The sequence below is a fragment of the Mustela erminea genome, chromosome 4, assembly GCF_009829155.1.
Source record: "Mustela erminea isolate mMusErm1 chromosome 4, mMusErm1.Pri, whole genome shotgun sequence".
Taxonomy (NCBI): domain Eukaryota; kingdom Metazoa; phylum Chordata; class Mammalia; order Carnivora; family Mustelidae; genus Mustela; species Mustela erminea.
The window spans coordinates 24742931-24769951 of NC_045617.1; the positions used below are offsets into that span (position 1 = coordinate 24742931).

Genomic DNA, 27021 nt, shown 5'->3' on the forward strand with positions numbered 1-27021 from the left:
AACCACCCAGGTGCCCCAAGACCTGTTTTCTTTTCTATTATGAGTTTAAGTCTGCTATCTAATCTATCTATTCAAGCAATAAATTTCCCTCTGAGTGCTGCTTTAGTAACATCCCACAAATTTTCATTATGTTGTTTTTAAATTTTCATTCAGTTCAAACTATTTACTAATTTCTCTTTTTGACTTTTTTTTTTTTTTTACTCTTATATTATTTAAAACCTTGTTATTTAGTTTCTGAAGTGTTTGGAGATTTTTCCAGATGTCTTTCTGTTATTGATTTATAATACCATTGTGGTTAGGGAACATATTTTATATGGCTTAAATTGGGTTTTTTTGTTTGTTTTTTTTTTAAGATTTTATTTATTTATTTGACAGAGATCACAAGTAGGCAGAGAGAGAGAGGAAGAGAAGCAGGCCTCCTGCTGAGCAGAGAGCCCGATGCGGGGCTCGATCCCAGGACCCTGGGATCATGACCTGAGCCGAAAGCAGAGGCTTTAACCCACTGAGCCACCCAGGCACCCCTGGTTTAAATTATTTTAAATGTATTCAGAGTTGTTTTATGACCCAGATATGATCTATCTTGGTAAATGTTCACTTAAAAAGAATATGTATTCTGACATTGTTTATGGAGTGCTATGTAAATATCAATTAAGTCAGATTGGTTCATAGTGTCATTAAAGTCTTTTATGTCTGAAATGGTTTTCATTCAGCTCATTCTGTCTGCTACTAAGAGAAGGATGTTAAAGTCTCTGATTATAATTGTGGATTTGTTTTATTTCTCCCCATAGTTCTATCAGTTTTTCCATCATGTATTTCAAAGCCCTGCTTTAGGCTCATTAACCTTTAGGATCCTTATGTTTTGATTATTTGATCCTTTTATCATTCTCTTTTTTTTAGCCCTAGTTGTATTCTTTGCTGATTTTTCTTTTGTTTTTTTTCTGTTCTCTACCTTATCTGATACTAATATAACCACTCCAGCTTTCTTTTGATTAAAATTATGATATGGTATATCTTTTCCATCCTTGTACTGTTCTTATATTTAAAGTGGGCTTCTTATATGCAGAATTTATTTGGATCTTGCTCTTTAATTTAGTCTGACAATCTCTACCTTTTAATTTGTGTGTTTAGATCATTTACATTTGATGTGTTTATTTATATGGTTGAGTTTAAGTCTGCTATCTTATTATTTGTTTGCCATTTATCTCATTTGTTCTTTCTTCCCTTTTCCTCTTTTTCTGCCTTCTCTTACATTATTTTTTACAAAGCCATTTTGCCTCCTTCTTGTTAACCACAACTATTTGCTGCATTTTTAGTGGTTACTCTTGAGTTTATAATATATATCTTTAACTTATCACAGTCATGTTTCAAGTGATACATGTGATACATGTTTTCCTGTAAGTGTTACTTACAGGAAAGCTTACAAAAGGTTATTTTTACTTCTTCCCTCTCAGGCTTTGTGTTATTCTCATTTATTTAACTTCCATATACATTATAAATCTTGCAATACAATGTTTTAAACATTCGATTATATCTTAAAGGGACTTAAATTTTGTTAAGCCATTTATATTTATCCCCATAATTAATATCTTCAGTGCTTTTCATTTCTTTCTGTCAGTCATCCAAATTCCCATGTAGTATTATTTTCCTCCTTCTCAAAAGATTTCATTCAACATTGCTTATAGTATAGGTCTCCTGGTGATTAATTCTTCCAGCTTTTGTGTCTGAAAAAAATCTTTATTTTGACCTTGTTTTTAAGATATGTTCACTGGATATAAAATTCAAGATTGACAATTTTTTTTTCTTTGAGTGTTTTAAAGATGTTGCTTCATTGTCTTCTCACATTGATTCCAAGAAGAAAATTGCTGCTGTCCTTATTTGCGTTCCTCTGTACATAATGTGTCTAAATTTTCTCACACTGTTTCTGATTTTCTCTTAGCCACTAGTTTGGAGCATTTGAATTATGATGTGCCTTGGTGTCCTATTTTTCATGTTTCTTGTGCTTGGGGTTCATTAGGCCTCTTAGATCTGTGAGTTTATTGTTTTTGTCAAATATGGGTCATTATTTCTTCAAATATTTTTTCTGTCCTCCTCTCTCCTTTTCACAGGGACTCAAATTACTTGTGTAATAGGTTGTTTAGTGTTATTCCAGAGCCCACTGATGCTGTATTTTTTTTTCAGTGTTTTTCTCTTTGCATTTCATTTTGGATAATTTCTATTGGTGTGTGTTCAATTTCACCAATATATATCGTTTATGTTCCTATTTAATATGTGCAATGTCTCTTCTAGCTCCTAGACCATATGGATCACAGTTATGAGAACTATTTAATATCCCTGTCTACTGATTCTATCACCTGTGTCATTTCTGAGTTGATTTCAATTGACTGATTTTTCTCATTTTAAATTAAGTTTTCCTGCCCCCCCCCTTTAAAGATTTTATTTATTTATTTGACAGGGAAAGAACACAAGTAGGTAGAACCGCAGACAGAGGGAAAAGGAGAAGCATGCTCCCCACTTAGCAGAGAGCCCAACTTGAGGCTCAATCCCAGGACCCTGGGATCATGACCTGAGCCAAAGGCAAACACTCAACCAACTGAGCTACACAGGCACCCCTGCATGCTTGGCTAGTTTTGATTGGATGCTAGACACTGATTTTAATGTTGTTGGATTCAAAATATTTTTGTATCTCTGTAAATATTCTTGAGTGTTCTTCTAGAATTCAGTTAAGTTACTGGAAAAAGTTTGATCTTTTCAGGTCTTACTCTTAAGTTTTGTTAGGCGGGACCAGAATAGCATTTGGCCCAGGGCTAATTTTCCCCACCTCTAAGGTAAACCCCTTCTGAGTATTCTACTGATAACCCTATGAATTATGATACAAGTCCCCACTCTGACTTGTGGGGACAGGAACTATTCCCAGCCTTGTGTGAGCTCTAGGGATTGTTCCCTCTGTAGTTTCTGAATGATTCTTTCCTCAGACTTTAATAGTGTTGTTGCACCCATGCATTGGTAATACTCAGCTGGAGACTTCAGGGAAACCCTCTGTACATCTCCAGAGCTCTCAGTGTAGCTCTCCTATCTCTAGAACTCTGCCCTATACAAACTAGCCTGTACTTCAAACCCCTTTGGCCTCTCTAGACATGCAGAACCATCTCCTCAGCTCAAGGAGACTGATTGTTAGGCTCTACTGTGACCTGGCATTCTCTCTAGACAACTAGCTGGAACAATTGTTAAGACTCATTTATTTCCCATTTATTAGAGATCATGGTCATTTGTTGCCTGACTTCAAATGTATTAAAGCTCTTGTTTCATGTATTTTGTCCAATGTTTTAATGGTTTCAGGTGGAGGAGTAAATCCAGTCTGCTATTCCATATTGGTGGCAGGGCCAGTCCTTGTGACTTTATTTTTTTATTTGTGTTGTAATGACTTTTTAAAAAAATAACAAATATAGGGGCACCTGGGTGGCTCAGTTATTAAGCATCTGCCTTTGGCTCAGGTCATGATCCCAGGGTCCTGGGATCGAGCCCCGCATCAGGCTTCCTGCTGTACAGAGAGCCTACTTCTCTCTCTCCCACTCCCTCTGTCTGTGTTCCCTCTCTCACTGTGTCTCTTTCTGTCAAATAAACAAAATCTTTAAATATATATAATACATATATATGTATATATATATATATATATATATATATAATTTTCCTCCTATAAATTTTATGATGCCTTTATATTGCTGGTACCCTTCATGCTTACTTTAGTGTGTCTATTGCCATGTGTACTTCAGCCATGAGAATTAGAAATCAAAAGTGGCTCCAGTATTTCACACCTGGTTTGCTGGAAAAAAAAATGATGATAGATTTGACATAACAGAGGTTTGATTATAGAGAGAAGTAGGTGCATTTAGATGAATCAGATTAATGTTGAGCTGTTGGCAGACTCTCCAGATAGAAGAGTCAAAAGCTCCAGAGAGGTAATGTGGGAATTCCTCTTTGTGGACTTACAGGTAAATGAGTTTTGGTAGACAAAGAAACAAAAAGTTTAGGAAAATAAAAGTAGAATGGAGAATATGGAAGGGAAATTGAAACTGTAGTCAGACCTACCACAATATGCTTTAAGTAGACTTTGAATTTGACATCGTTTCTTTCCAACTAAGACTGAAAGAGAAATATGTTGTGAATAATGAATTTGTCATTATTTGATGATTAATTCTATAGATAATTTTTGTATAGAAATGTTTTCCTGAAATTAAACAAATAGGGATATATGTGGTAGGCCTGTTAATGAATATGGTTAATAATTGCTTCTTCATAGGGGCACATGGGTGGATCAGTTGGTTAGACGGCTGCCTTCAGCTCAGTTCATGATCCCAGGGTTCTGGGATTGAGCCCTGTGTTGGGCTCCCTGCTCTGCAGGGAGTCTACTTCTCCTTCTCCCCTGCTTGTGTGCTCTCTCTCTCTCAGGTAAATAAATAAACTCTTTTTTTAAAAATACCTTCATCATAAAATTGCAAACAGCCAGGATGCCTGGGTGGCCGAATCTATTAAGTATCTACCTTTTGGTTTTTGCTCAGGTCATGATGTCAAGGTCATGTGACTGAGCCCCATGTCAGGTTCTCCACTCAGCAGGGAGTCTCCATGAGATTCTGTCTCCCCTCCGTCTGCCCCTATCCCCACTCACTGGTGCTCTCTCGTGCTCTCACACTCTGTCTCTCAAATAAATAAATAAATTTTTAAAAAATTGGAAACACCCAGTTCTCCCAACATCTTCTCAGAAATCAGAGGATGTGTAATAATTGATATCTCGGTGAAGATACTTCTTTTTGATGGAAACTGAGAGAGTAAAATTCTATCTCCTGATACTTCAACATAATAAAGAGATTGAATTTGAGAAACCTAGACAGTGTTTCACATTGGCTTTTGGTTGAATTGTTTGTTATCATGAATCCTACATGAGCCATAGAGCTAGATTAGGCAGTTTTGATAAAGTGCCTATTAGTAAACATGATTTGCTGTTGTGTGCACAACAGCAGCACACTGAGTGCTACTGGATTCTTCAGAACAAAGCTACAGCCAAAAACACAGACCTGCCCTCAAGGGCCTGATGATACACGTAACTTAGAGGAAAGACATGCACGTAAAACCACTGGGAGCAATTTACCCATAAGACCACATGGAAATTGTTATGGTACAGGATAAATATGCAGGAGAAAGGGAAGCATTAAGAGTTCACACTATTTCAGGGAAGCTTTCTAGAGGAGGTAATTTTCTTTCAAGCTGAGCCTTAGAAGTTATAGTAGAAAGGAACTCAAAGTTGTTGGGGTTTGTTGGCATCGGGAAGTTGGCTGTGAGCGTTGGTGTTGTGTATTCATTATTTAACGTACCTTTTGAGCATCTGCTTTGGCAGACACTAGCGATACAAGTGCTCAGTGAATAGGACATCTTTGCCCTCGGGGAGCTTACATCTTAGTGGAGAGGCCACCTCTAAACAATCATATACACAAGTGACCAAGAGAAATAACTGATAGGTATAATTGTATGCAAAGAACGAAATAAGGAGACATGACAGTGAGGGACTGAGGGAGTTCCTCTAGACTGGATGTTCACAGAAGTCCTCTCTGAGGAAATAACTTTCAAGCTGAGATCTGAATGACGAAAAGCAGCTAACTGCTTAAAAAAAAAGAACAGAGGGAAAAGCATTCCAGGAAGAGGAAGCAACTCAGGAAAAGGCCTGAAGGACGACGAATCAGCTTAGTGTATCCACAGAACAGAAGGAAGGCCTACCCAGCTGGCACACACGGGACAAATAGTAGAGTGGTTGGAGGTAAGCGCCAAGAGACAGACCGGTAGTACAAAAACACATATGACACCAACATACGGGTGCCTTGGATGCAGGCTCAACTAAAACCAAGAAACTTACTTTATTTTAGGGTTACCCAAGTATTATTCTAGGCCTGCTCATCCTACAGATTTTATTGAGTACCTATTATGTACCAGCAGCTGTGCTTGGACACACCAAGTATGTGGGTGTTGAGAACTAAGGTGGAGACAGAGTTGTAGTTGGAGCTATAGCAAAGGGGCCTTGCTAGGAAAGGTTATCATTTTCAAAGGGATCCATGAGTGGGGTGATGGGTAAGCCCGATGATGGGAACTAAGAAGGGCACGGATTGCATGGAGCACTGGGTGTTACACACAAACAATGAATCATGGAACACTACATCAAAAACCAACCATGTACTGTATGGTGACTAACATAACATAATTTAAAAAGAAAGAGAGAGAAAAATCCAAACTCGGAAAAATAAATACACTGGTAAAATTTAAAAAAAAAAAAAAATCCGTAAGTCAAAGTAGATCTTGAACATTTGTACTGGGGAGTTTGGATTTAAAATAAAGAGGAATGCACCATAGGATCTTATATAATGAGAAGAGCTGTGATGAAGATTATTGTAGGAGCTGTGAATAGGATCAAATGGAAGCCAAAGAAATTGGAAGTGGAGAGGCCAGCTGGAAGAGCCTTGAAATAACATGGGTCTGAAGCGACAGACAAGACTGTTGGCAGTGGAAGCCCATGTGGGGCAAGGGCCCAGGGGTTCAGCAGGTATTCTCTCTCTCAACTTACTAAGTGTTTGACAGTTTATGTCTCTTGCTTTCTTACTGTCCCACTCTGTGTTTTGCGGAATTGAGTCGACATTCATCATGTTTTAACCTGTTCTTTATGTAGTGCAGACTTTTGTTTTAATGCCTAGTACCCTCTAAATAGCATTTTCCCGTGAAATGAACTGCGTTGCACAAAAATATGTTTTAAAAGTAATAGACAATAATTAGAAATACAGGGTTCTCATACAGGTTGGTTTCAGTCTCTTTATCTGCAGATGATAGTCTTTTGTTGAGAGGCCCCAAGCTGAAACCACCCAGCTGAGCCATTCCAGAATTCTGAACCAAAGGAATTGTGAAACATAATATATGTTTGCACATCCCTTGCCGTTTAACTGCAGTCTTCACTCACTATGGGCAGGGTGTGCTTGCATGCCCTCGACCCCTGCATACAACCATGTGACTTGCTTTGGCCAACAGGAGGCTCTCTTGGGCTTCTGCAATCACTGTGAGAAAACCTGTTCTGGCTAGACTTCTGGAACAAGAAAAATGAGAAGCACTTGGAACAGAGCCCCTCCAGCCAACCCAGAAACATGCAGGGAGAAGCAGAACCACTAGTCTAGGTTAGCTGAATCTATCTGACCCACAGACACATGCATGTGATGACTGTTTGGAAGCCACTGAGTTTGGAGTAGCTATACCCAGAGTAAATTGGAGTCAGAGAGAGTCAGACCATCCATGGGGACCTGGAAGTCCAGGCCAAGCCCATCATAAGGGTTCTGATTGGAGCGGTTGACTAGAAGCTTCCAGCCTGAGGACCCAAGTGCTGCCTTCCAGGGCTCGGAACTACTAAGTAACTGGATTGTCAGCCCTCCTCCAGCTCAAGAGAGCAGAGGATTGGTACTTGGCATTTCAGACAGGCCATGTCAGGGCTGTTCATGAAACATCTACAATGGGGTGGGTGGGTTTTTTTGTGTGCTTTTCTTAAAGTTTTTATAGCTTATAGTAATCCTTATGAAAAATCTGCACAATTAACCCAGGTCAAGTCATTGCAGAATTGGCTCCTTTTTGCCAGCACTCCTTCTTTGGCCTTTGCGGTCCCCCTGACTCTCTTCAGTCTGTTCTTGTGTTCCTTTCACTGTTTTCATGAGGCCTTTTTCAAACCGGTCACATCGCTAGACTGTATTGGCGTCCATGTATCATAAGTCACATTAAAGCCACTTGTCTTGCCACCACCAGAATGAGCTTTGAATCCAAGTATAAAAATGACATCCAGTGTGGTCTTGTACCTTTTAGCAAGTTTTTCCTCAATTTCTGTTGTAGTTACTGTTGCCTTCCTAGGATGAAGGGCAAGTAATGAGCATTTGTTTCCACTGAAGGAGGGTAGATGGTCATGAACTTCTTCGTGGTGATAGTTAACCATGTTGCTTGTGATGGCAGTCCTCCTCAGGTGGCCATAGAGGAACACAGTGTTTCTTAAAGAGACGTTATTGTGCAGTACGCAAACAGAAGCACAAAATAATGTGGGAAATCCTGGGTTTTCAGACCCTTCCTATAAACATGGATAAAGGTGGGCAAAGGAGGTTAACTAAAGAATCAATGAGTTGAGTTCCAAGAAACTAATTAATCTTTTCAAAGTGGAGGGGAGTTCGTATTGGAAGTTTTCTTTTGTAGATTAGAAGTAAGAAAACTTTATTTTCCTTTTTTTGGAGTTAAAAAAAACCCATGTGTGTATGTACATGTATGTGCATGTGCGTGCATGTGTGTGTGTAAAAATTGTCTTTAAAAGAAAACATGTATTTTAAGAGATTTAGAAGTGAAACAGTGAGTGCCGTATAAAAGCATTAAGATACTCTGGGGTGTATTTCACTGGTACATTTACTCACAACCTGTCCCTCACATTGCACCCAAGGCATGTATTAACGAGCTAATAAAACATGCCATGTCGTGTTTTATTGTTTGCTGGGCATCTGTTCAAGCTTATATCACTCCCATATCCAAGACTTTGAAGATGCTAGTGGTGGTGATAATAAATACCTATAATTTTACTAACATCCTTTTTTCATAAAGTAGACACAGTCTTAAATCATTCACTGCAAATAAAAATGTTGAGTTTATTCACATTTAAAGGCTCCTGAGAGTGGTTTAAAAAAAATTTTTTTATTATGAGACGTATCACTCATACAAGAGTATATACAGCAGATCCATACAGTTTAAAGAATAATAGCAAAGGTGCCCACCACATTTAAGCAATAGTACTGTATCTATTTTTTTTTTAATCCACAAAATGTTTTTATTTAATAGCAGCACATGTATTGTGAAGTAAACATATTAGAATCAAATGTAGGAGTATGAGGTTAGTTGGATAGAGGTGAAAAGTGAAGGTTGACACAGATACTCAGAAGGCAAAAAAGCCATTGGTGACTGAGACAGCTTAGTACATATAATGGTCCTTTCAATTCAGTAGACCCTCAAGTTTAGAGTGGGTCTGGTTGGTGGATGCTTTTATTTGTTCAGTGTTTAAATTGAATTTGTACACCATTTAGAGGTACTCCAGGTCACTTAGTGATAGCTATCACAGCAAAACATCTTAAGAGGCAGTTTATTTGCCTGAGAGATAAAACATGACTATTAAGCATGTAAATTGTTTAACAGAATACCATTCTGATCACAGGACAAGAATAGACCTCTCAGAAAATGAAGCCCAAGCCTTCAATTACCAGCTGTCTGTATGCCAGTGAGTCTCAATTTATGTCCCCATCCCAGACCACTCCTGAGCTCTGGAGCTAAATATTTTGCTGCTCATTCAATATTTCTTCTTGGAGCTCTTACAGGCATGTCAGACTCAGTACACATAAGACCAGATAGATGATCTTTCCCTCCAAACCCACTCCATTCTTCTCTGTCTTTGCGAAGAACACTACTCTTTATCCAGATTCTCAGGTCAAAAGCAGAACCGTCGTCCTTTATACGTCTGCCCCTCGCCAGGCTTACCCCCATGGCTGCCTCACTCCATCTTCTGTATCATCCTCTTGGCCAACCCCATAACCAGAAGGGAGCAGAGAAATCAATTGCTCTCCTGAGCACTCTTAAAAAAAATAGAGTGTGGGGGTGCCTGGGTGGCTCAGTGGGTTAAAGCCTCTGCCTTCGGCTCAGGACATGATCCCAGGGTCCTGGGATCGAGCCCCACATCGGGCTCTCTGCTCAGCAGGAAGCCTGCTTTCTGTCCTCTCTCTGCCTGCCTTTCTGCCTACTTGTGGTCTCTGTCAAATAAATAAATAAAATATTTTAAAAAAAAAATAGAGTGTGGTCGTTTTCAAAAAATAAAATAAAAAGGTCACAATTTTTCTTTTTTTTACTTTCCTCCCATGATCTGCTATCAAGTAGTAAGGCTCTGTGCCCCTTCCCCTTGAATCTCAATGCACTTGTGAGAACGTCGGCCAATAAAGTACTATAGAGGTGACACTACACGACTTCTTGGGCTCTCATAAAAAGGTCTTTTAGAATGCTTGCTGTCGTGAACACTCCCTCTGCCTGGTCTCTCAGAACTCAAGCTGCTCAACCTACCACCTTGCTGGGAGAAGTCATGTGACTTGCCCACCGGGAGGCGCTCCTGTCCTCAGTCCCCCAAGGGCCTCAGGGAGGTGTGGGTAAATAAGCTGTCTTGTTGGAAGTGGATATCTGGTAACCCGGCTGTTCTAGTCCCTAGTCGGTAGATCATCCCCAGCTTTTCTAGTCTTCCAAACTGAGGCCCCAAGAATCCCGTGGCAGAGACCAGCCATATTCTCTGTTCCCTTTTCAAATCCCTGACCCACAGAATCTGTGAGCATCATAACATGGTTGTGGTGTTTATGCCATTAAGGTGGTTTGTTATGCAGAAATAGATTGTCAGGGGCACCTGGGTGGCTCGGTTGGTTAAGCAACAGCCTTCAGTTCAGGTCATGATCCTGGAGTCCTGGCATAAAGTCCTGCATCAGGCTCCCTCCTTGGCAGGGAGTCTGCTTCTTCCTCTGGTCAGAGGTCCCTCTTCTCATACTCTCTCTCTCTCTCAAATAAATAAAATCTTTAAAAAAGAAATAGATTGTCAGAATATAGATCTTTCCAACGTGTTTTAAGGCATTATGTTAGCATGATGGTCATGAAGACTGTGCTGAAAGATATTCGGAGGAACAGAGTAAATATGCTTTCCGAACATCCATGATTGAATCCTGACTGTCGCTCTCGCCAGCAAGAACGACCAGGAGACACGGAGTGACAAGCTTGCGAATCTTTATTGTTCTCCCCTTACCCGGATGTTTACCCCTATTTATATCCCCTCTCCTCCAATCAGCAGGCTGTACACGTGAAAGGGAGCATGATCAACACTTAGCATGATAAAAGGCACGCAGTGTCCACGGGCTTCCTGTTCTGGGCATAGCCAATCATTTTTCAGGTGGTGCGCAAGTCCTCTGTTTAGCCGCAGGCACAAGCGCCATGTTGTCTGCTATGTACATAGCTGCCCCCGACACCTGACATTTATGCAGAAGGTGCTTCTGTTAGCTTGGATTGCCACAATAAAATACCACTGACTGGGTGGCTTAAACAACAACAAAAAATTTTTTTTCACAGTTCTGGAAGCTAGAAGTCTGACATGCAGGTTCTAGGCAATTCGGGGCCTCAGGGAGAGTTAACATGACAGCTCCACGATATCAAGGTTTTCTGTCTCTGCTTGTCTCTTTCTTGCCTCTGCCTTCTTGGTGTCCTCTTTATTACCAGGCTGTTGTTGGCAGTTTGGCTGCAGTAGTCCTGAGTGTGTCTCAATGAGATGGAGCAACATCCCAAGGAAACAGTTGCTAGTTTCACGTAGGTCTCTTTCTAGGAGCCTCCTGGGTAGACTTCCTCCTGTCTCATTGGCTAGAGTTAGACCACACTCCCATCCCTAAGGTAATCATTGGCAGCTATCCCATGAAACGGGGCGGGGGGGGCGGGGGTGGTCTGTGCAAGATGACCTCCAAAGGCCAAGTGAGCTGTTTAAGACCAAAGAAAAAGGCGGACCAGTTCAGCTAGATGAAAAATGACTTATCAGGGGGACTTAGGGACAGATGCGTATCTTTGGCAGCAGCAAGACTGCAACCCCACCTCCCTTAGGATCTATTTTTATAGCCAAGAGGCTGAGAGTACATTCTAGGGAGCCACCACGAGGACAGTGTTTAGGTGTGTGCCCCTGTCCTATCTCCTGGACAGGTCAAGGGCGTCATGCCCTGAGGATACATATAAGGGTGTGGTTACATAAAAGGAAAGAATGTGGGAGGGGTGGTTCAGGTCCCAGGACCATCAATCATGGCAGATTTGTCCAAGGTGCTGTTAGTCTGGTTTATACATCAGGGCTGTGGGACCCGAACAAAATGAGGTCTTGTTAGTAAGGAGGGAGAGTGGTGTGGATCCTAGATGGGCAGCGTCTTGTCCACAGTAGGGAGCTATCTTGTGTTCACTTTTTGAGCAGCTCATCTTGTTCTTGACTCAGTCTCTATTAGCTGCCCCTTTCCTGTGATCTGCTCACCTGGAATGTAACACGTTACCGCTTAATGGAGCTTCCCATTGTTGCCCCCCTCCCCCATCTAAATGGCCTCTGGAGCAACCCATCTAAATTGCACATGTAATCATATCATTTCTCTGCTGAAAACAGTTTCCCCGCACATAAATGATAAGAATACAAACCTCTGAACCTCTTACCTATCTGACGAGTCTCCTCTTTCCTCACCTACCCCTCCACAGTAGGCTTCAACAGTTCGGGACTAATATGATGCCCCCAAGTCATCCTCTACCTTACCTTCCAGGCTAATTCCAGTTTATTATTCAGAACCGAATTCAGCTCCAACAGTCCCCCACCAGTCTTCTTTAACTCTTCCTTTTTTTTTTTTTTTTTTTAAGATTTTATTTACTTATTTGACACAAAGAGATACAGCGAGAGAGAGAACACAAGCAGGGGCAGTGGGAGAGGGAGAAGCAGACTCCCCGCTGAGCAGGGAGCCTGATGCGGGGCTCTCTCCAGACCCTGGGATCATGACCTGAGCCGAAGGCAGACACTTAATGACTGAGCCACCAGATGCCCCCTATCTTCCTTAATAGAAGCATTCACTCCCTTCTCTGTACTAGAAGCACAGCTCTCTTTTCACATACCAAACTACTTTCTATGTACTGAAACCGAACTTCTGCTGAACTTCTAGTCATCAAGAAGTAATGCCTGATTTTTAAATCCACAGTGCTTGGCATATAGTAAGCGTGCAGAAAAATCAGCCCCCTGCGTCTACCGCACGTACCCATGGTATCCCAGGCAGCACCGACACTGTGCATTTCAGAGCAGACCACATTTGCACGTGGTGCTGTCCAGTATGCTTATCTCAAAGAATTAGTCAGAATTCCCTCCTGCCCCTACTGCGCAACCCATCCGAAAACTATCTGCTGCCCTCTAGCTGTTCAGAGCTTCCCCCTTCCCAAGGATACCACCTGCTGAAGGATTTGTGCTATGAAAGGGTCTTCCCTTCTCCATCCTGACCCCTTTCCAGGGTGGTCATTCCTACACATTACAGCAAGATCTGACTAGTGCAGACAGCAGGAAGGGACTGGCTTGCTCAAAACCAAGAAGTCCCTGGTAACCCTTCTCTCTAATTTGTGAGTGACGCTTTAATAGCTTTATGGTGTAGAAGCATTTTTTAAAAGATTATTTATTTATTTATTTATTTGAGGGAGAAAGAGGGAACAAGAGAGAGAGTGCAAGCAGGGGAGAGAGGGAGAAACAGGCTCCCCAGTGAGCAGGGAACCCGATGTGGGGCTCTTTCCAGGACTCTAGTACCAAGACCTGACCCAAAGGCAGATGCTTGACTGACTGAGCCACCCAGATGCCCCTCTAGAGGCATTTTTTTTTTTAAACAATATTTAGTTAGGGACGCTTGGGTGATCCAGTCGGTTAAGCATATGCCTTCGGCTCAGGTCATGATCCCAGAGTCCTGGGATCGAGTCCCACATCAGGCTCCCTGCTCCACAGGGACCCTCCTTTTCCCTCTGCCTGCTGTTCCCCCTGCCTGTGCTCTCACACACTCTCTCTCTCTCTCTGGCAAATAAATAACTAAAATCCGGGTGCCTGGGTGGCTCAGTGGGTTAAGCCACTGCCTTCGGCCCAGGTCATGATCTCAGGGTCCTGGGATCGAGCCCCACATCGGGCTCTCTGCTCAGCAGGGAGCCTGCTTCCCCCTCTCTCTCTGCCTGCTGCTCTGCCTACCTGTGATCTCTCTCTCTCTCTCTCTCTCTGTCAAATAAATAAATAAATAAATAAATCTTTTTAAAAAAATAACTAAAATCCTTTAAAAAAAAAAATAAAACAATGTTAGTTATACGTGTGAATCAGATCTTACCAATTTCTCTCCCATGATTTACAAAGATATAAAGCTTCCAGATACCTACTTCACTGTCTCCCGTGTGCTTGGATTATAAATCAGAGCAAATTATTTTAGCCTATTAGATGATTCTGTTAAAAATATTATACTTTTTTTTTTCCTCCGTAGGGATTCCTAAAAAAATACCTGTGATGTGTGCTATTCCTAATCTCATTACTCATCTTGTACTCTAGACTGTTGGATTTATTCAATAGATATTATTAAAAGACTTAATTTACAGGTTGAAAATAGTTTTTTGATACATAGATAAAACATGTCATTCATCCTTAAATACAACCTACTTTTCCAAGTACAAAAGATTTTTCATATATTTCTAGTATGTATTAAGCAAAATAGAATCCAATTGCTATTTGTCTGAGACTCATCTCTGTCATGTACTAGTATGTGATTTTGGTCAAAATATAGTCTTCAAACCTCCTTAACTTTTAAATGGGAATAATGACAATTAAGATTTTTGAGAGCTAATTTAATAGTGAATGTGAAAATGCCATCACATAGCTCGTTCCCAGGAAGTACTAGACTTCATTCTCCCCCTTGCTTCCTTCTTATCCCTAAATTTAGAGAGTCCTTATTGAGAATTTCCTGAACTTAATTTTTTTTTTTTTTTAAATAAGGCTAGTAAACTGTGTCGGATCTTGTTTAACTTCTCAAAATAGCTAAAAACAGCAACTCAAAGCGAACATTTAAAATGGTAAGATGGAGCATTAGAGAGATCAGGTCTCTCACCAGAGCCAAATTTAGGCTGCACTTATGAAGATAATGGCTCTGAGCATGTACCAGAAGTAGGAAGCATGAAAACAGAGGCTATTTGCATCCTTTCTTTGAAGTGCTTTTTAACTCAACAGATAGCCAGTTCCTTTATCATCCAAACTCTTCTTTTCTGATAGTATCAAAGGTAGACGTTTGACTTGGCAAGTTCTAGATGGGGCTTTGTCATCTTCCTGCATCAGTTAATTAGATTTTGTTCTGTAATCTGACAAGCCACTTTATAAACACACTCTGGTCTCCTGTGAATACTTACATACAATGTATTACTTTCATGTAACTCAAAGTACGTGTCCCCCAGACAATTCAGTTAGCAGAACAGCATATTATATTTGAGCAAAACCACCAGTGCCACTATCTCAGGCCAACATCGTCTTGCAGGCTTCAGTTTGTGTGTGTGTGTGTGTTATTTGAACCGGCCTTACTTGAGCAAAAAGGTCATGTGACAGTGGATGAGAGACTTGCGTTTTTTAAATCAACGTTCTTCTGTCTGACAGTCATTCGATAGGCATATGGATATATATTACCTTTATGGAAAAAAGGAAATCCCGTCAAAAGTAAATATTCATTCACTGTGTCTTCCTTTTATGGGTAATAAATCTTCAGTAAAAACTACACATATGTAAGTCGATGCTATAAGAATATCTAAATCTCATTTACTCTGACTACATTCATTCATTTCACACCAATTCTGTATCTCTGATGTGTGAAGATACTGATTTGAATGTGGTTATCAAACCAGTTTCTTGGTATTTTATAATTGTACATTCCTTTTTCCTTTGTAATACAGCGTGCTTTCATAATACATACATGGCAAGCTGATGGAAATGAATGGAGGGACCTGGTTTCATTTGTAACCAAGGTCACAGTATGTAATAATTTAATGTTCAGAGAATAAATGTTCTGATTAACTTAGAAACAAAATTATTAACTTACACCCTTATTAACTTATACAAATAGATTTCTAGGGACTATAAATTAATTGTTTTCTTGGTTATCTGAATTTTCTAATTTTTTTTCAGTGATCATGTATCACTTGTGTAATTTAAAATGTAGAAATAATGAATAATAAAACATCTTAGTCACAATAAGGAAAATGTAATGAACCAAACTGAATCTTTGATTGGAAACCCTGCAAAAATTATTCTGAAACAGAATCATATTGCTTTAACCATACATTTATGTAGATATAGTTATACATGCTGTCCTTGGACTGTGAGCTTCTTGAGGACAGACCGTTCATCTTCGTATCTATACTGTTTGGCGGAGAACCTGACCCATCAGAGAACCTAAGTCAAGCATGTATGAATAAATGAGGATGGTATACAAGCCACAAAAAAGTTAATTGAGAGTCATAGAAATTGTTGAAATGACAATTTAAGCATTTAAGACCAAGAAATGTAAAATATTACTCATTCATTTTTTTTTAACTTTGAGCTATATTTTACATACCATAAAATCAACCCATTTCAAGCATAAAATTCAGCGATTTTTAGAAACCGTATCCAGTTGTACAGTAATCACCATAAATCAGTTTTAGAACACTTTCACACACACCCTCATAGGGTCCCTCATGCCCATTTACAGTTTCCACCCCCAGCCTAGGCAACCGCTAATCTCCATTTCACATAAATGAAGTCATACAATATGTGGCCTTTTGTGCCTTTTTCACTTAGTTTAATGTTTCTGAGATTCATCCAATGCAGGGTGTGTGTGTGTAGTTTCTTCTCTTTTGTTGCCGATTAGCATTCGTTGTATGAATACATCTACTCATTAGCTTGAAAAAAAATTTTTAAAGAGTGTGTAAATACTTAAGAAATGCAACAGGTAAACATAATTCTATTCATTCAGCAAACATTTGTTGGAGATTAAAGATGGCCTAAGTGATTAAAAATATACAAAGATGCCTAACACAAGGTCTACCCTAGTCAAGAAAAGACAGATAAGCAATCTGCAAGTCAGAAAGAATGCAGTGCTGGGCGCCTCGGTGGCTCAGTGGGTTAAGCCTCTGCTTCGGCTCAGGTCATGATCTCAGGGTCCTGGGATCGAGCCCCAAGTCAGGGCTCTCTGCTCAGCGGGGAGCCTGCTTCCCCCTCACTCTCTGCCTGCCTCCCTGCCTACTTGTGATCTCTGTCAAATAGATAGATAAAATCTTAAAAAAAAAAAAGAAAGAAAGAAAGACTGCAATGCTATGTTGTGATGTAAGTAAGGTAACAGTGGTTTAGAGAGGAAAGTGTTTGTGGGAGTATTTGAGAATGCCTCTCAAAGAATCGATGTTTGAGGGGCGCCTGGGTGGCTCAGTGGGTTAAGCCTCTGCCTTCGGCTCAGGTCATGATCTCGGGGTCCTGGGATCAAGTCCCACTTCGGGCTCTCTGCTCAGCAGGGAGCCTGCTTCCTCCTCTCTCTCTGCCTGCCTCTCTGCCTACTTGTGATCTCTCTCTGCCAAATAAATAAATAAAACCTTTAATTAAAAAAAAAATCGATGTTTGAACCGGATTATTCAATCTAATAGGAAGGGGATGGGAGGAGATGTAATCTTTTTTGAAGGGAATAATATTTTTAAATTCACACAAGTGTGAAAGTACATATTTTATTCACGAAAACAGCAAATTGTTCTGTGTTGCTGGAAAGCAGCCTTCAAAGGACTATTTTGGGTAGGAGATGGGGCTTGGAGTATTGCTTGGTACCAAAAAGGAGTGCCTTCAATGGTGTGCTGCAGTTTTTCTCGAAGCTGTGAGTGCTAGGAAGGTGTTCTAGGAGACTTATTTCAGTTCTTTATTATTTCCAAGTTAGGGATGACAGAGGAAGGTGGAAATGAGAGAAAGAGAAGAGTATCAAAAGAAAGATAAAGGTTCAGCAAATATTTATTGCACATCTAATGTAGTAGAGGGCAAAACAGACAAAGTCCTTGCTTTTGTGCAGCCAGCATTCTATATGAGGAGTCTAGTAGAACCACGGAAAAGAGGTTTAAAGCAGAGTAAGGAGATAGGAGGTGATAAGGGAGGGAGGGAGACTATTAAAGATGAGTTGAAATTTGAGCAGAGACCCCAAAGTGATGAGGAACTGAACCCTGTAAACATCTGGGCAGAGTGCGTGACAGAGAAGGGCAAGCTCAGGGGCCCCAGAAGAGCCTGCCTGGAAAAACAGCGCAAAGGCCAGTGTGGTCTGTGTGGCTTAAGTTGTAAAAGGATCACCCTTGCAGCTGGGTGAACAATAGACTGTAAACTTGTATGTATTTCATTTCACATGTGTGTGGGCTTAGATGTACGATTAATTCCTGGAAGTGGGATTGCTGGGTCACAGGGCAAACGCATTTGTCATTTTCATGGATACATGGTGCAGTTGCCACCCAGTCCCCCCCGCTCCATGAGCTGTGCTTGACAGGCCTGTTTCTCCAGAGCCTCACCAACACTCAGTAAAGCTCTGCAGAGGGGGCAATTTTTTCCAGTGGTCAGAAGCCCCCAAATCAAGATGTTGACGAGGTGCCTTTCCTTCTGGAGGCCCTAGGAGAGAGCCATTTCCTTGCTTTTTCTAATTTCTGCCTTCATTCCTCTGCTTGTGGCCCCAGCTTCCATCTGCCGATTCAGCAACATGGCATCTTCCAGTCTCCCTCTCCCTCTCCTTCTCTTCCCTCCTCCCCTCCCCCTCCCCCCTCCCCTCTGTCATCACATCACCTGATTCAGACCCTGCTGCTTTCCCCACAAAGGATCCTTGTGATTACCATAGGCCCACCCAGTTAGTCTGGGATGATCCCTCCATCTCAACATCCTGAACTCAGCCACATCTGCAGAATGCCTTCGGCCATGTTAAGGTGACATTCGGGGAGAGTCGGGTGCAGGGGGCGCAGACTTTATTAGCTTAGCGCAGGGAGAGTTCCCATTTGTCTGTGATAGAAAATGGAAATACTTTTCCTCATCGTCCTTTGTCTTCTCACAATCCCTGTGGTTTTGTGGTTGGTTGCTTTGCTTTTGTGTTTGACATTTAGAGTAAGTGCAGATCAATCTGTTATTTTTTTTCTAGGTAGCTATTCAGTTATACCAGCACCATTGACAGAAAAAGTCCAACTTTTCCCTAAAATGTAATAAATTCTTATATATAGTTTGATTTCTGGACTATTTTGTTCAGTTGTCTTTTTGTCTAAAAAGTACACTTTTAAAAAAAATTTTATAATTTATAATTTTAATTATAATTGTATATAGTATATATTATATATAATAATATATTAATATAATATATAAACTTATATATAAGTAAGTTTATAATATATAAACTTATATATAAGTAAGTTTATATATTATATAATTTATATAAATTTATATAAATTTTTATGTATTTATATATGATTATAATTTTATAATTATAAAATTAAAATTTTATAATTAATATTATAGTGTAATACGTGGTATCTTCAGATTTGTAATGCCTAATAGGGCTAGACATCTTTCGCTGTCCCCATCCACCTGCCCCTCCCCCAACCCCCCCCCCCCCCCCCACAGCTCTTGTTCACGGTTTTCCTGCCTACTTTTATTACGTTTGTTTGTTCTGTGTGAACTTTAGAATCAGCTTGTCTGGTTTCAGGACAGGAAAAAGGTCTTTTTAGTTTAATTGGGGTAAACTTTATGAGGTTGGACTTGTACTGTCTTTTTTTTTTTAAGATTTTGTTTATTTATTTGTTAGAGAGAACACTAGCAAGGGGAGCAGTAGGCTGAGCAGGCAGAGCGAGGAGCAGGCGTCCCATGGAGCAAGGAGCCCCATGTGGGGCTTGATCCTAGGACTCTGGGATCGTGACTTGAGCCAAAGGCGGACGCTTAACCAACTGAGCCACCCAAGCATCCCTGGACTATAGTGTCTCTAAACATGATATATTTTTATATTCATTCAGCTTACTTGTGTTCCCTCCCTAATATATTTTTTTAAACTATCACCCTTTGAGGGTGACTAGGTTTTTAATTTATTTATTTATTTTAAAGATTTTGTTTATTTATTTGACAGAGAGAGCGATCACAAGTAGGCAAGAGGCAGGCAGAGAGAGAGGGGGAAGCAGGCTCCCTGCTGAGCAGAGAGCCCGATGCGGGGCTCGATCCCAAGACTCTGGGATCATGACCTGAGCCAAAAGCAGAGGCCCCAAACCACGAGGCACCAGGTGCCCCTCCTCCCTAATATTTTAACATTTTTCTTCATATCAATTTTTCACCTGTTTATTGCCAGCTTTTTATTCTTTCTTTTCATAGATATAATAGAAGAAAAGACCCTATTTATAATGTTTTCTGACTATTTTTTATGCATGAAAGCTACGGTTAATACATTTGTTATATTAATAATATATTCATTTTGTATGCTTCTACTTTATTGAATTATTTTGCTTATTGTAGGTTTTAGTTGAGTCTCTTGGTTTTTCCCAATATGCGGTCATACTGTATTCAAGTAGAAAGAGTTAAAATCTTCCTTTCTAATACATCCTTTTCTTGCCTCTTCCATTACACTGTTAAACAACAGTGATGTTGTGCTTTTTTCTTATTCCTAACTTTAGTAAGACTCATGTTTCTTTATAAAGTATTTGCTGACATTAGGGCTGACACACAGACACACACACACCCACGTCATATTAAAGAAATACACATCTGTTCCTATTTTATTTAGGTTCTCCCCCAAAATATAGGAGTTGAATTATGTCAAATGCTTATTTAGTATATATATGGAGAGATAATATGATTTCTATCTTTGATTAATTAATATGGTATGTTAATTCACACATTTAAAAATACATTCTCAAACATGTAAAATTAAATATGTTATTATTCAGGCCTAATGTTTTATAAAACTCTTATGCACTGTTTCTCCCTTGGGTGGCCTCTTTTATTATTACACAATGTTATTTTGCACACTTGTAACTGTTGCCATAAGTGAAACTTTTTTCTTGTGTAAAGGCATAATAAATAAAACGAAGCTGGGAATTTGATCTAACCAATGGGCTGAAAGTGCCCTTCCTCTTGGTGAAAGAAATAGACTAGATCTGAACTGACCTTTTCATTGTCCTGTTTTCTTATTATTTGTTAATTTGGTCCTCAAAGAATGATGGAAGGAGAAGAATTACGGTATGGGTAGCAGGAAGAAAGTATTTGAGTTAGTTAATCCTTTTGGATGGGTTCTAGTTCATTTGAAGTTTCAAAGGAACAGCGTAAAGGGTTCATCATTCTCGTCCTCCAGGAGCCCCCTGCCTAGAACAGACTGGTCCAGTAGGGCAGCCTCTAACTCCTTGTACCCTGTGAGCACTTGAAATGTGGCTGGTGATGGGCTCTAAGTGTAAAATACACACTGATTTTGAAAACTTAGTATAAAAAAATATAAAATATCCCAGTAACTTTATGTTGAATATATATTAAATTATATTTTGGATATATTGGGATAGATAAAATGTCATTAAGATTAATTTCACCTGTTTCTTTTCACTTTTTTAATGCAACTACTGGCAAGTTTTAAATTGCATATGTGGCTTAGATTTTATTTTTACTGTACATCACTGGTCTAGAGGCAGTAGGTGTGTGTATATTTATAAAGATTTTATTTATTTATTTGACAGACAGAAATCACAAGTAGGCAGAGAGGCAGGTGGGGGGGCAGGGGAGGCAGGCTCCCTGCCAAGCAGAGAACTTGAGGGACTTGATCCCAGGACCCTGGGATCATGACCCGAGCCGAAGGCAGAGGCTTTAACCCACTGAGCCACCCAGGTGCCCCAGTGTGTATATACTTATAGATACTACAATTATTTTCGTGATTTAAAAGTTGAAATTAAATAAACTACACTTATATACTCCCATATGTCCTTGTTTCTTCTTATGGGAATTAATTTGGTTGGATAACCGGTTACGTCCTCTGTGATTTTTTTATTGAACTTTCTAAGACAATGCAGTTTCTTCGTTATGCCCTTGACATTTCCGCTTAAGTTAAAGGCAATAGTCTTGCATTTGGGGATACCAGCGCTCAAGAACTTATGCAAATATAGAAGGGAGTTAGTCTGGAGGTGCAAGTTTCTAATTTTGCCTTCTACAAATAAATTTTAATAGACGTGTCCTAGTTCAAAATACAGTTTACTTCAGCATTGCTTTCATTTTTCCCGCCATTACCCTAGAACAGCAGCTCCCGTCTCCTTAGTTCTCTTTAGGTAGCCCTGGGATTTAGCATCTTTTTAGTTATGTCTTATTGCAGTAGCCTGAATGTCTTTATTATTATTATTATTATTTTTAGCCTGAGTGTTTTAAATAGTGCATTTCTTAACTCTTCTACTCACCAAAATCCAAAACAATTAAATCACTCCTAAAGCATTTGTAAAATCCTGGCTTTGTTGCATTTTTTTTAGGAAAATCATATCACAAAAGATATTGGAATATCGACTTGGAAGAAGCAGGCTTTTCTCTCCCATGGAGCCTTATTAGCAAAGAGCTGCCAAGCTGCCATGGAATTAGCAAAGCATGATGCTGACGTTCAGGATGTGGCATTTCGGTATGGGAAGCACATGGCCATGAGTCATAAGGTATTTGCACATTTTCTCTTTTTCCAGTTCTTAAATAGCTAAAATGATACATAGGAAACTTCTTGCCATTTAATAAGCTGCTTTTATATCTCAAAAAAAATGTTTATTGTGCGCTTAAAACCTATCAGCCATAGATGGTGATTGTTACATAATATAAACAGTATGATTGGTGGGTACTATGTAATTCTTACAGAAAGCTACAACTTACACCGTATTTGTCATGTTTGTCTTTTCTTACTACCTGAAAGGGTTCTTGAGAGAACTCTTTCAAATTATTAAATAACACCTAATGTTGCCATTTACAGAATGAAAGACTATTTGCATTTTTGTTACGGTTCCCTTATGGTTTCATATGTGAAACAAATTATGGAAAGTTAATGAAGTTTAGAAATATAGGGAGTAAAAGTGAAAGCTTTTACAAAAATTGATTCTTTTGAATGGACATAATGAAATATAAAAAGTATCAAGTTAGCTGTTACATTGCTGTCTCTGTATATATGTAACTTAAAAATTCCATTTGATATTTATTTCTTTAATGTTATGTAAATAGCTTTTAAGAGAGGAGAGAATACGTATGTTACATACATGTAAAATATCTCCAGATGAATTTTTATATATTTTATTAAATCTTAGATTCATTTATTAAGCAGTTACATTTACTTAAACTTTATTTAAATTATTGCTTTTGACTTAAAAAGTAAAACAAAGTCTGCTGCCAAATAAAAAAGGAGATGTGTCAGGGAAAAATTACTTTAAAGAATTTTAAAGATTATTGTTAATCCTATGAACTGTTCTTTGGCTTTATTAAAGTTCATCTAAAGCTGTATTTCTTTAGCTTCATTTTTCACTGCATTTAACTGGTATTTTCTGAAAGGACTAAAAGGTACTAGTGTGTGTACATTTGAATGATTTAACTCTTTTAACTACTCCTCCTAGATAAATTCTGATCTCCAGCCTTTTATTAAAGAAAAGACCAGTGACTCCGTGGCTTTTAATCTAAACTCAGCTCCCGTAGTCTTACATCAGGAGTTTCTTGGAAGAGATTTGTGGATTAAGCAGATTGGAGAGGTAAAACAAAATTATTCCTATTTTAGGTATCAGTAGAGGAGTATTTAGTTGATTTTGGAACATAATTGGTATTTTATGATGAGCGAAGCCATATAAGAGCATTTTCATGTAACAGGTAACATTCTTACTTTATAATCTGCATTTTTTAGAGGCAAATGTTAGTTATAAGTTAGGGATTAACTTTCTTATTCTCTGGATTCTTAGAATACTGCAGCACAAAACCAGGGCCTGTGGTGGCTGCTAATTAATTCAGAGGGGTTTTTTTTTTTCCCCTAAAGGCTTTCAAAAATTGGGCTATGGTAATAGCACCACCCTTTAACTGACGGCAATTTCCCATCTGCAGACTCTAGCACAAGCTGCAGAATTCCAGAAGCTCCGTCTGTCAGCTCATTGGGTTATTTTAAAACAAACTTGGACCCTGAATACTCCAATTCTGAGGTATTATCAAAGAAAAAAAAAAGCATGGTAAAGTCAGAGGGTAAAAGGGCCTTAAACTGGGTGAATTTCCTACTTTTTTTTGTAGGAGAAAAGGTGTAAAAGATGAGAGGGAATTTTTTTTTTAATTTTCTTTTAATCGAGAAACTCTAGAATCACAAAGTATTGCCCTTTTACCCAGAACTTCATGGAATGTACTTAGCTTTGTGGTTCTGATCAGTTGGGTTAATGTGAGACTAGACTTAGGGAACTAGGCACAGCTGAGGGTGGGGATAGCAGCCATACTTCAAGCAAAGACAGCCTATGTGATATCTGCATTTGGAACAATCAGATTTCCCTCCTAACCCTCTTCCCTTATTAGCTCTCAACATGCCATCAGCCTGCTTAAAATCCCTCATATTTACCTGGTAGAAAAATGGGGAAACTGTCAAGCCCAGGAGAAAAGACCTACAGACCTGGGTGCTTGGGGCTCCCTTGTGCCATATCCCTGACCAGTCCTCCTACGGGGAGGCCCACCAGTTGTCAAGCCTCAAGAGTACCCAAGTGCACAGAATATCCAACTGAAATGGAGTAGGTAATAGAGGACCTCTGGGCATTTGAGAAAAGCCCGTGCCATGAGGGAATGAGTCAAAAGCAAACTGATGGAAAGGGAACTTGGAGGAAACAGACCATGCAAAGAAAGAAAGACATTCCAAAAGCACTATAATCAATCTACTCAATGAGAAAAGACATTAAGTTCATGAAATAAGAACAGATGATACATAAAAAGGGACAATCCAAGAATAAGAAATGAGAATCATTAGATACAAAAATATGAAAGCAGAATTTTTTTAAATCAGAAGCATAGAAGATACAAATGAGAAAATTTCCCAGAAAGTTGAATAAGAAGGTTAGCAAAAGAGATAAGAAAATTAGAGAACCAATTCAACAGATCCTAGATTTATTAGGGATCCCAGGGAAAGAAAACTGAAAATGGAGGTAAGAAAAATTAACAACAACAACAAAAAAATTATAAAGAAAAGTCCTGAGAATTGAAGGACTTAAGTTTCCAAATTGAAATGGTGCCCTAAATAATTAATTTTAAAAGACTCATACCAAGTCACATCATTATCACATTTTGCAACAATGGGAATGAAAAAAGAACCTAATACTTCCAGGAAGAAAAAGAAAAACCTACCATACAAAGGATGGAGAATCAGAAAGGCCTCTCAGTAGTGACACTGAAAGCTTCAAGACAATGGACTAATAGCTTCAACATTCAAATAGAAAATTGTTTCCAACTTAGACTTTTATGACTGTCACATTATCAAGTGTGGTGTTAAATAAAGACAATTCAAAACAGATATACAAGGTCTCGAAAAACTTTATCTCCCAAGCATCTTTTTTTCAAGAGATGTATTTCGAATGATGTGTTTTATTAAAATAAGGAAGTAACCAAGAAAGAGAAAGACATGGAATCTAGGAACTAGGGGATCCAGACATAGGCTGGAGGCAGTGCGAATTCCTGGGACAACATGAAAGGAAGGATAATAAACTAATAACGCCAACAATAAGAGAACTTACTATGTGCCAAGCCCTCTACTAATGAGGAGCCTGAGGCACAGAGAAATTAACTTGCACACAGTCACACAGCTAGCAAGCAGCGGAGCCAGGATTCAAACCCAGGCAGCCTTGCCACCGGGCTCACATCTTTAAGTACCAAGTGACATGCCACTCTGTCTCTCATCCAAGCACGTCCTAGGCTGATGGTGATGCCTCCAGTCCAGATTGGAACAAGAGGACAGAGATCTCCAGGAGATATTTTTCTAAGGAAAACAATGAAACTAATATGCTTGACCATATTGAGGATTTTTTTTTTTAAGATTTTATTTTTTGGGGCGCCTGAGTGGCTCAGTTGTTAAGCGTTTGCCTTTGGCTCAGGTCACGATCCCAGGGCCTGGGATCGAGCCCAGTGTTGGGATCCCTGCTTAAGTAGGAAGCCTGCTTCTCCTTCTCCCACTCCCCTGCTTGTGTTCCCTCTCTCACTGTCTCTCTCTCTCTCTCTCTTAGAAATAAATTAAATCTTTTTTTTTAAAGATTTTATTTATTTATTTGACAGACAGAGATCACAAGTAGGCAGAGAGGCAGGCAGAGAGAGAGAGAGGAGGAAGCAGGCTCCCTGCTGAGCAGAGAGCCCAATGCGGGGCTCGATCCCAGGACCCTGGGATCACGACCTGAGCCGAAGGCCGAGGCTTTAACCCACTGAGCCACCCAGGCACCCCTTAAATCTTTTTTTAAAAAGAGAGAGATTTTATTTATTTATTTGAGAGAGAAAGAGAGAGCACGAGCAGGGGAAGGGTCCAAGGGGGGAAGAGAAGCAGACCCCCGGCTGAGCAGAGAGCCAAACGCAGGGCTCAGTCCAAGGACCCTGAGATCATGACCTGGGCCGAAGGCAGACACTTAACCTACTGAGCCACCCAGGCTCACCGTGTTGAGAATTAAAGACAAATACGGAGATACCTAGAAAACTAAGTGTTGCTGTTTAAAATAACGATGTAATCACGTTTGTGAATTTTATGAGTCAGGAGTTTGGACAGCACACCGAGATGACTACCCCCTGACATCGGGGGCCTCAGCTGGAATGCCCCGGAGTGGGGAGGTGACTCAGCAGTGCTGGGCGCTGGAGGCATCTGGAGACTCAGCTCACGCTAGCACCTGGGCTGGGATGTCAAGACCACGTTGCTGACCAGCCAGAGTGCTCACGCGTGGTTCCTCCATTTAGCTTGGCTTCCTTGCAGCATGGCAGCCTTAGAACAGTTGGATTTCTTCCTTGCCAGCTCAGAACTCCAAACACCAGTGTTCCAGCAAACCAGGTGGAGACTGCATCTTCTTCTCCAACCAGCCTCAGAAGTCACACACAGTCATTCCCATCGTGTCTTATCAAACACTCTACAAGCCCGCCTGCAATCAAGAGCAGTTTGTAGGCTCACCTGGCAATGGGAAGAATGTCAGAGAGTTTGGGGCCAGGTTTTAAAACAGCCACATTAAACATATGAATGAAGATGAGCAGTTATTAGCTGTTGTGAAAGAATTTTCAATGTATAAGAAAGGAAATACAACATAATACTCTACATGGCTTAGAGAATAATATTTATACAGCATAAAAATATAAATACAGAATGTCGATTTAAGCCAAAGAGGGTAATCAGTGGGAGGAAGGTAAGGAAAAAG

The 27021-nt window shown here is 39.8% G+C and overlaps 1 protein-coding gene across 2 annotated transcripts in view; it reads left to right on the top strand.

Moving 5' to 3' along the window:
* The window catches only part of PDSS2 (decaprenyl diphosphate synthase subunit 2), a 256817-nt gene that overhangs the window by 188640 nt on the left and 41156 nt on the right, over nt 1-27021 (top strand). For both annotated transcript variants that reach the window (XM_032338898.1, XM_032338899.1), the window contains exons 5-6: nt 22135-22308; nt 23245-23376. In XM_032338898.1, the coding sequence (XP_032194789.1) occupies nt 22135-22308; nt 23245-23376 (306 nt within the window). The remainder of the gene's footprint in view (nt 1-22134; nt 22309-23244; nt 23377-27021) is intronic.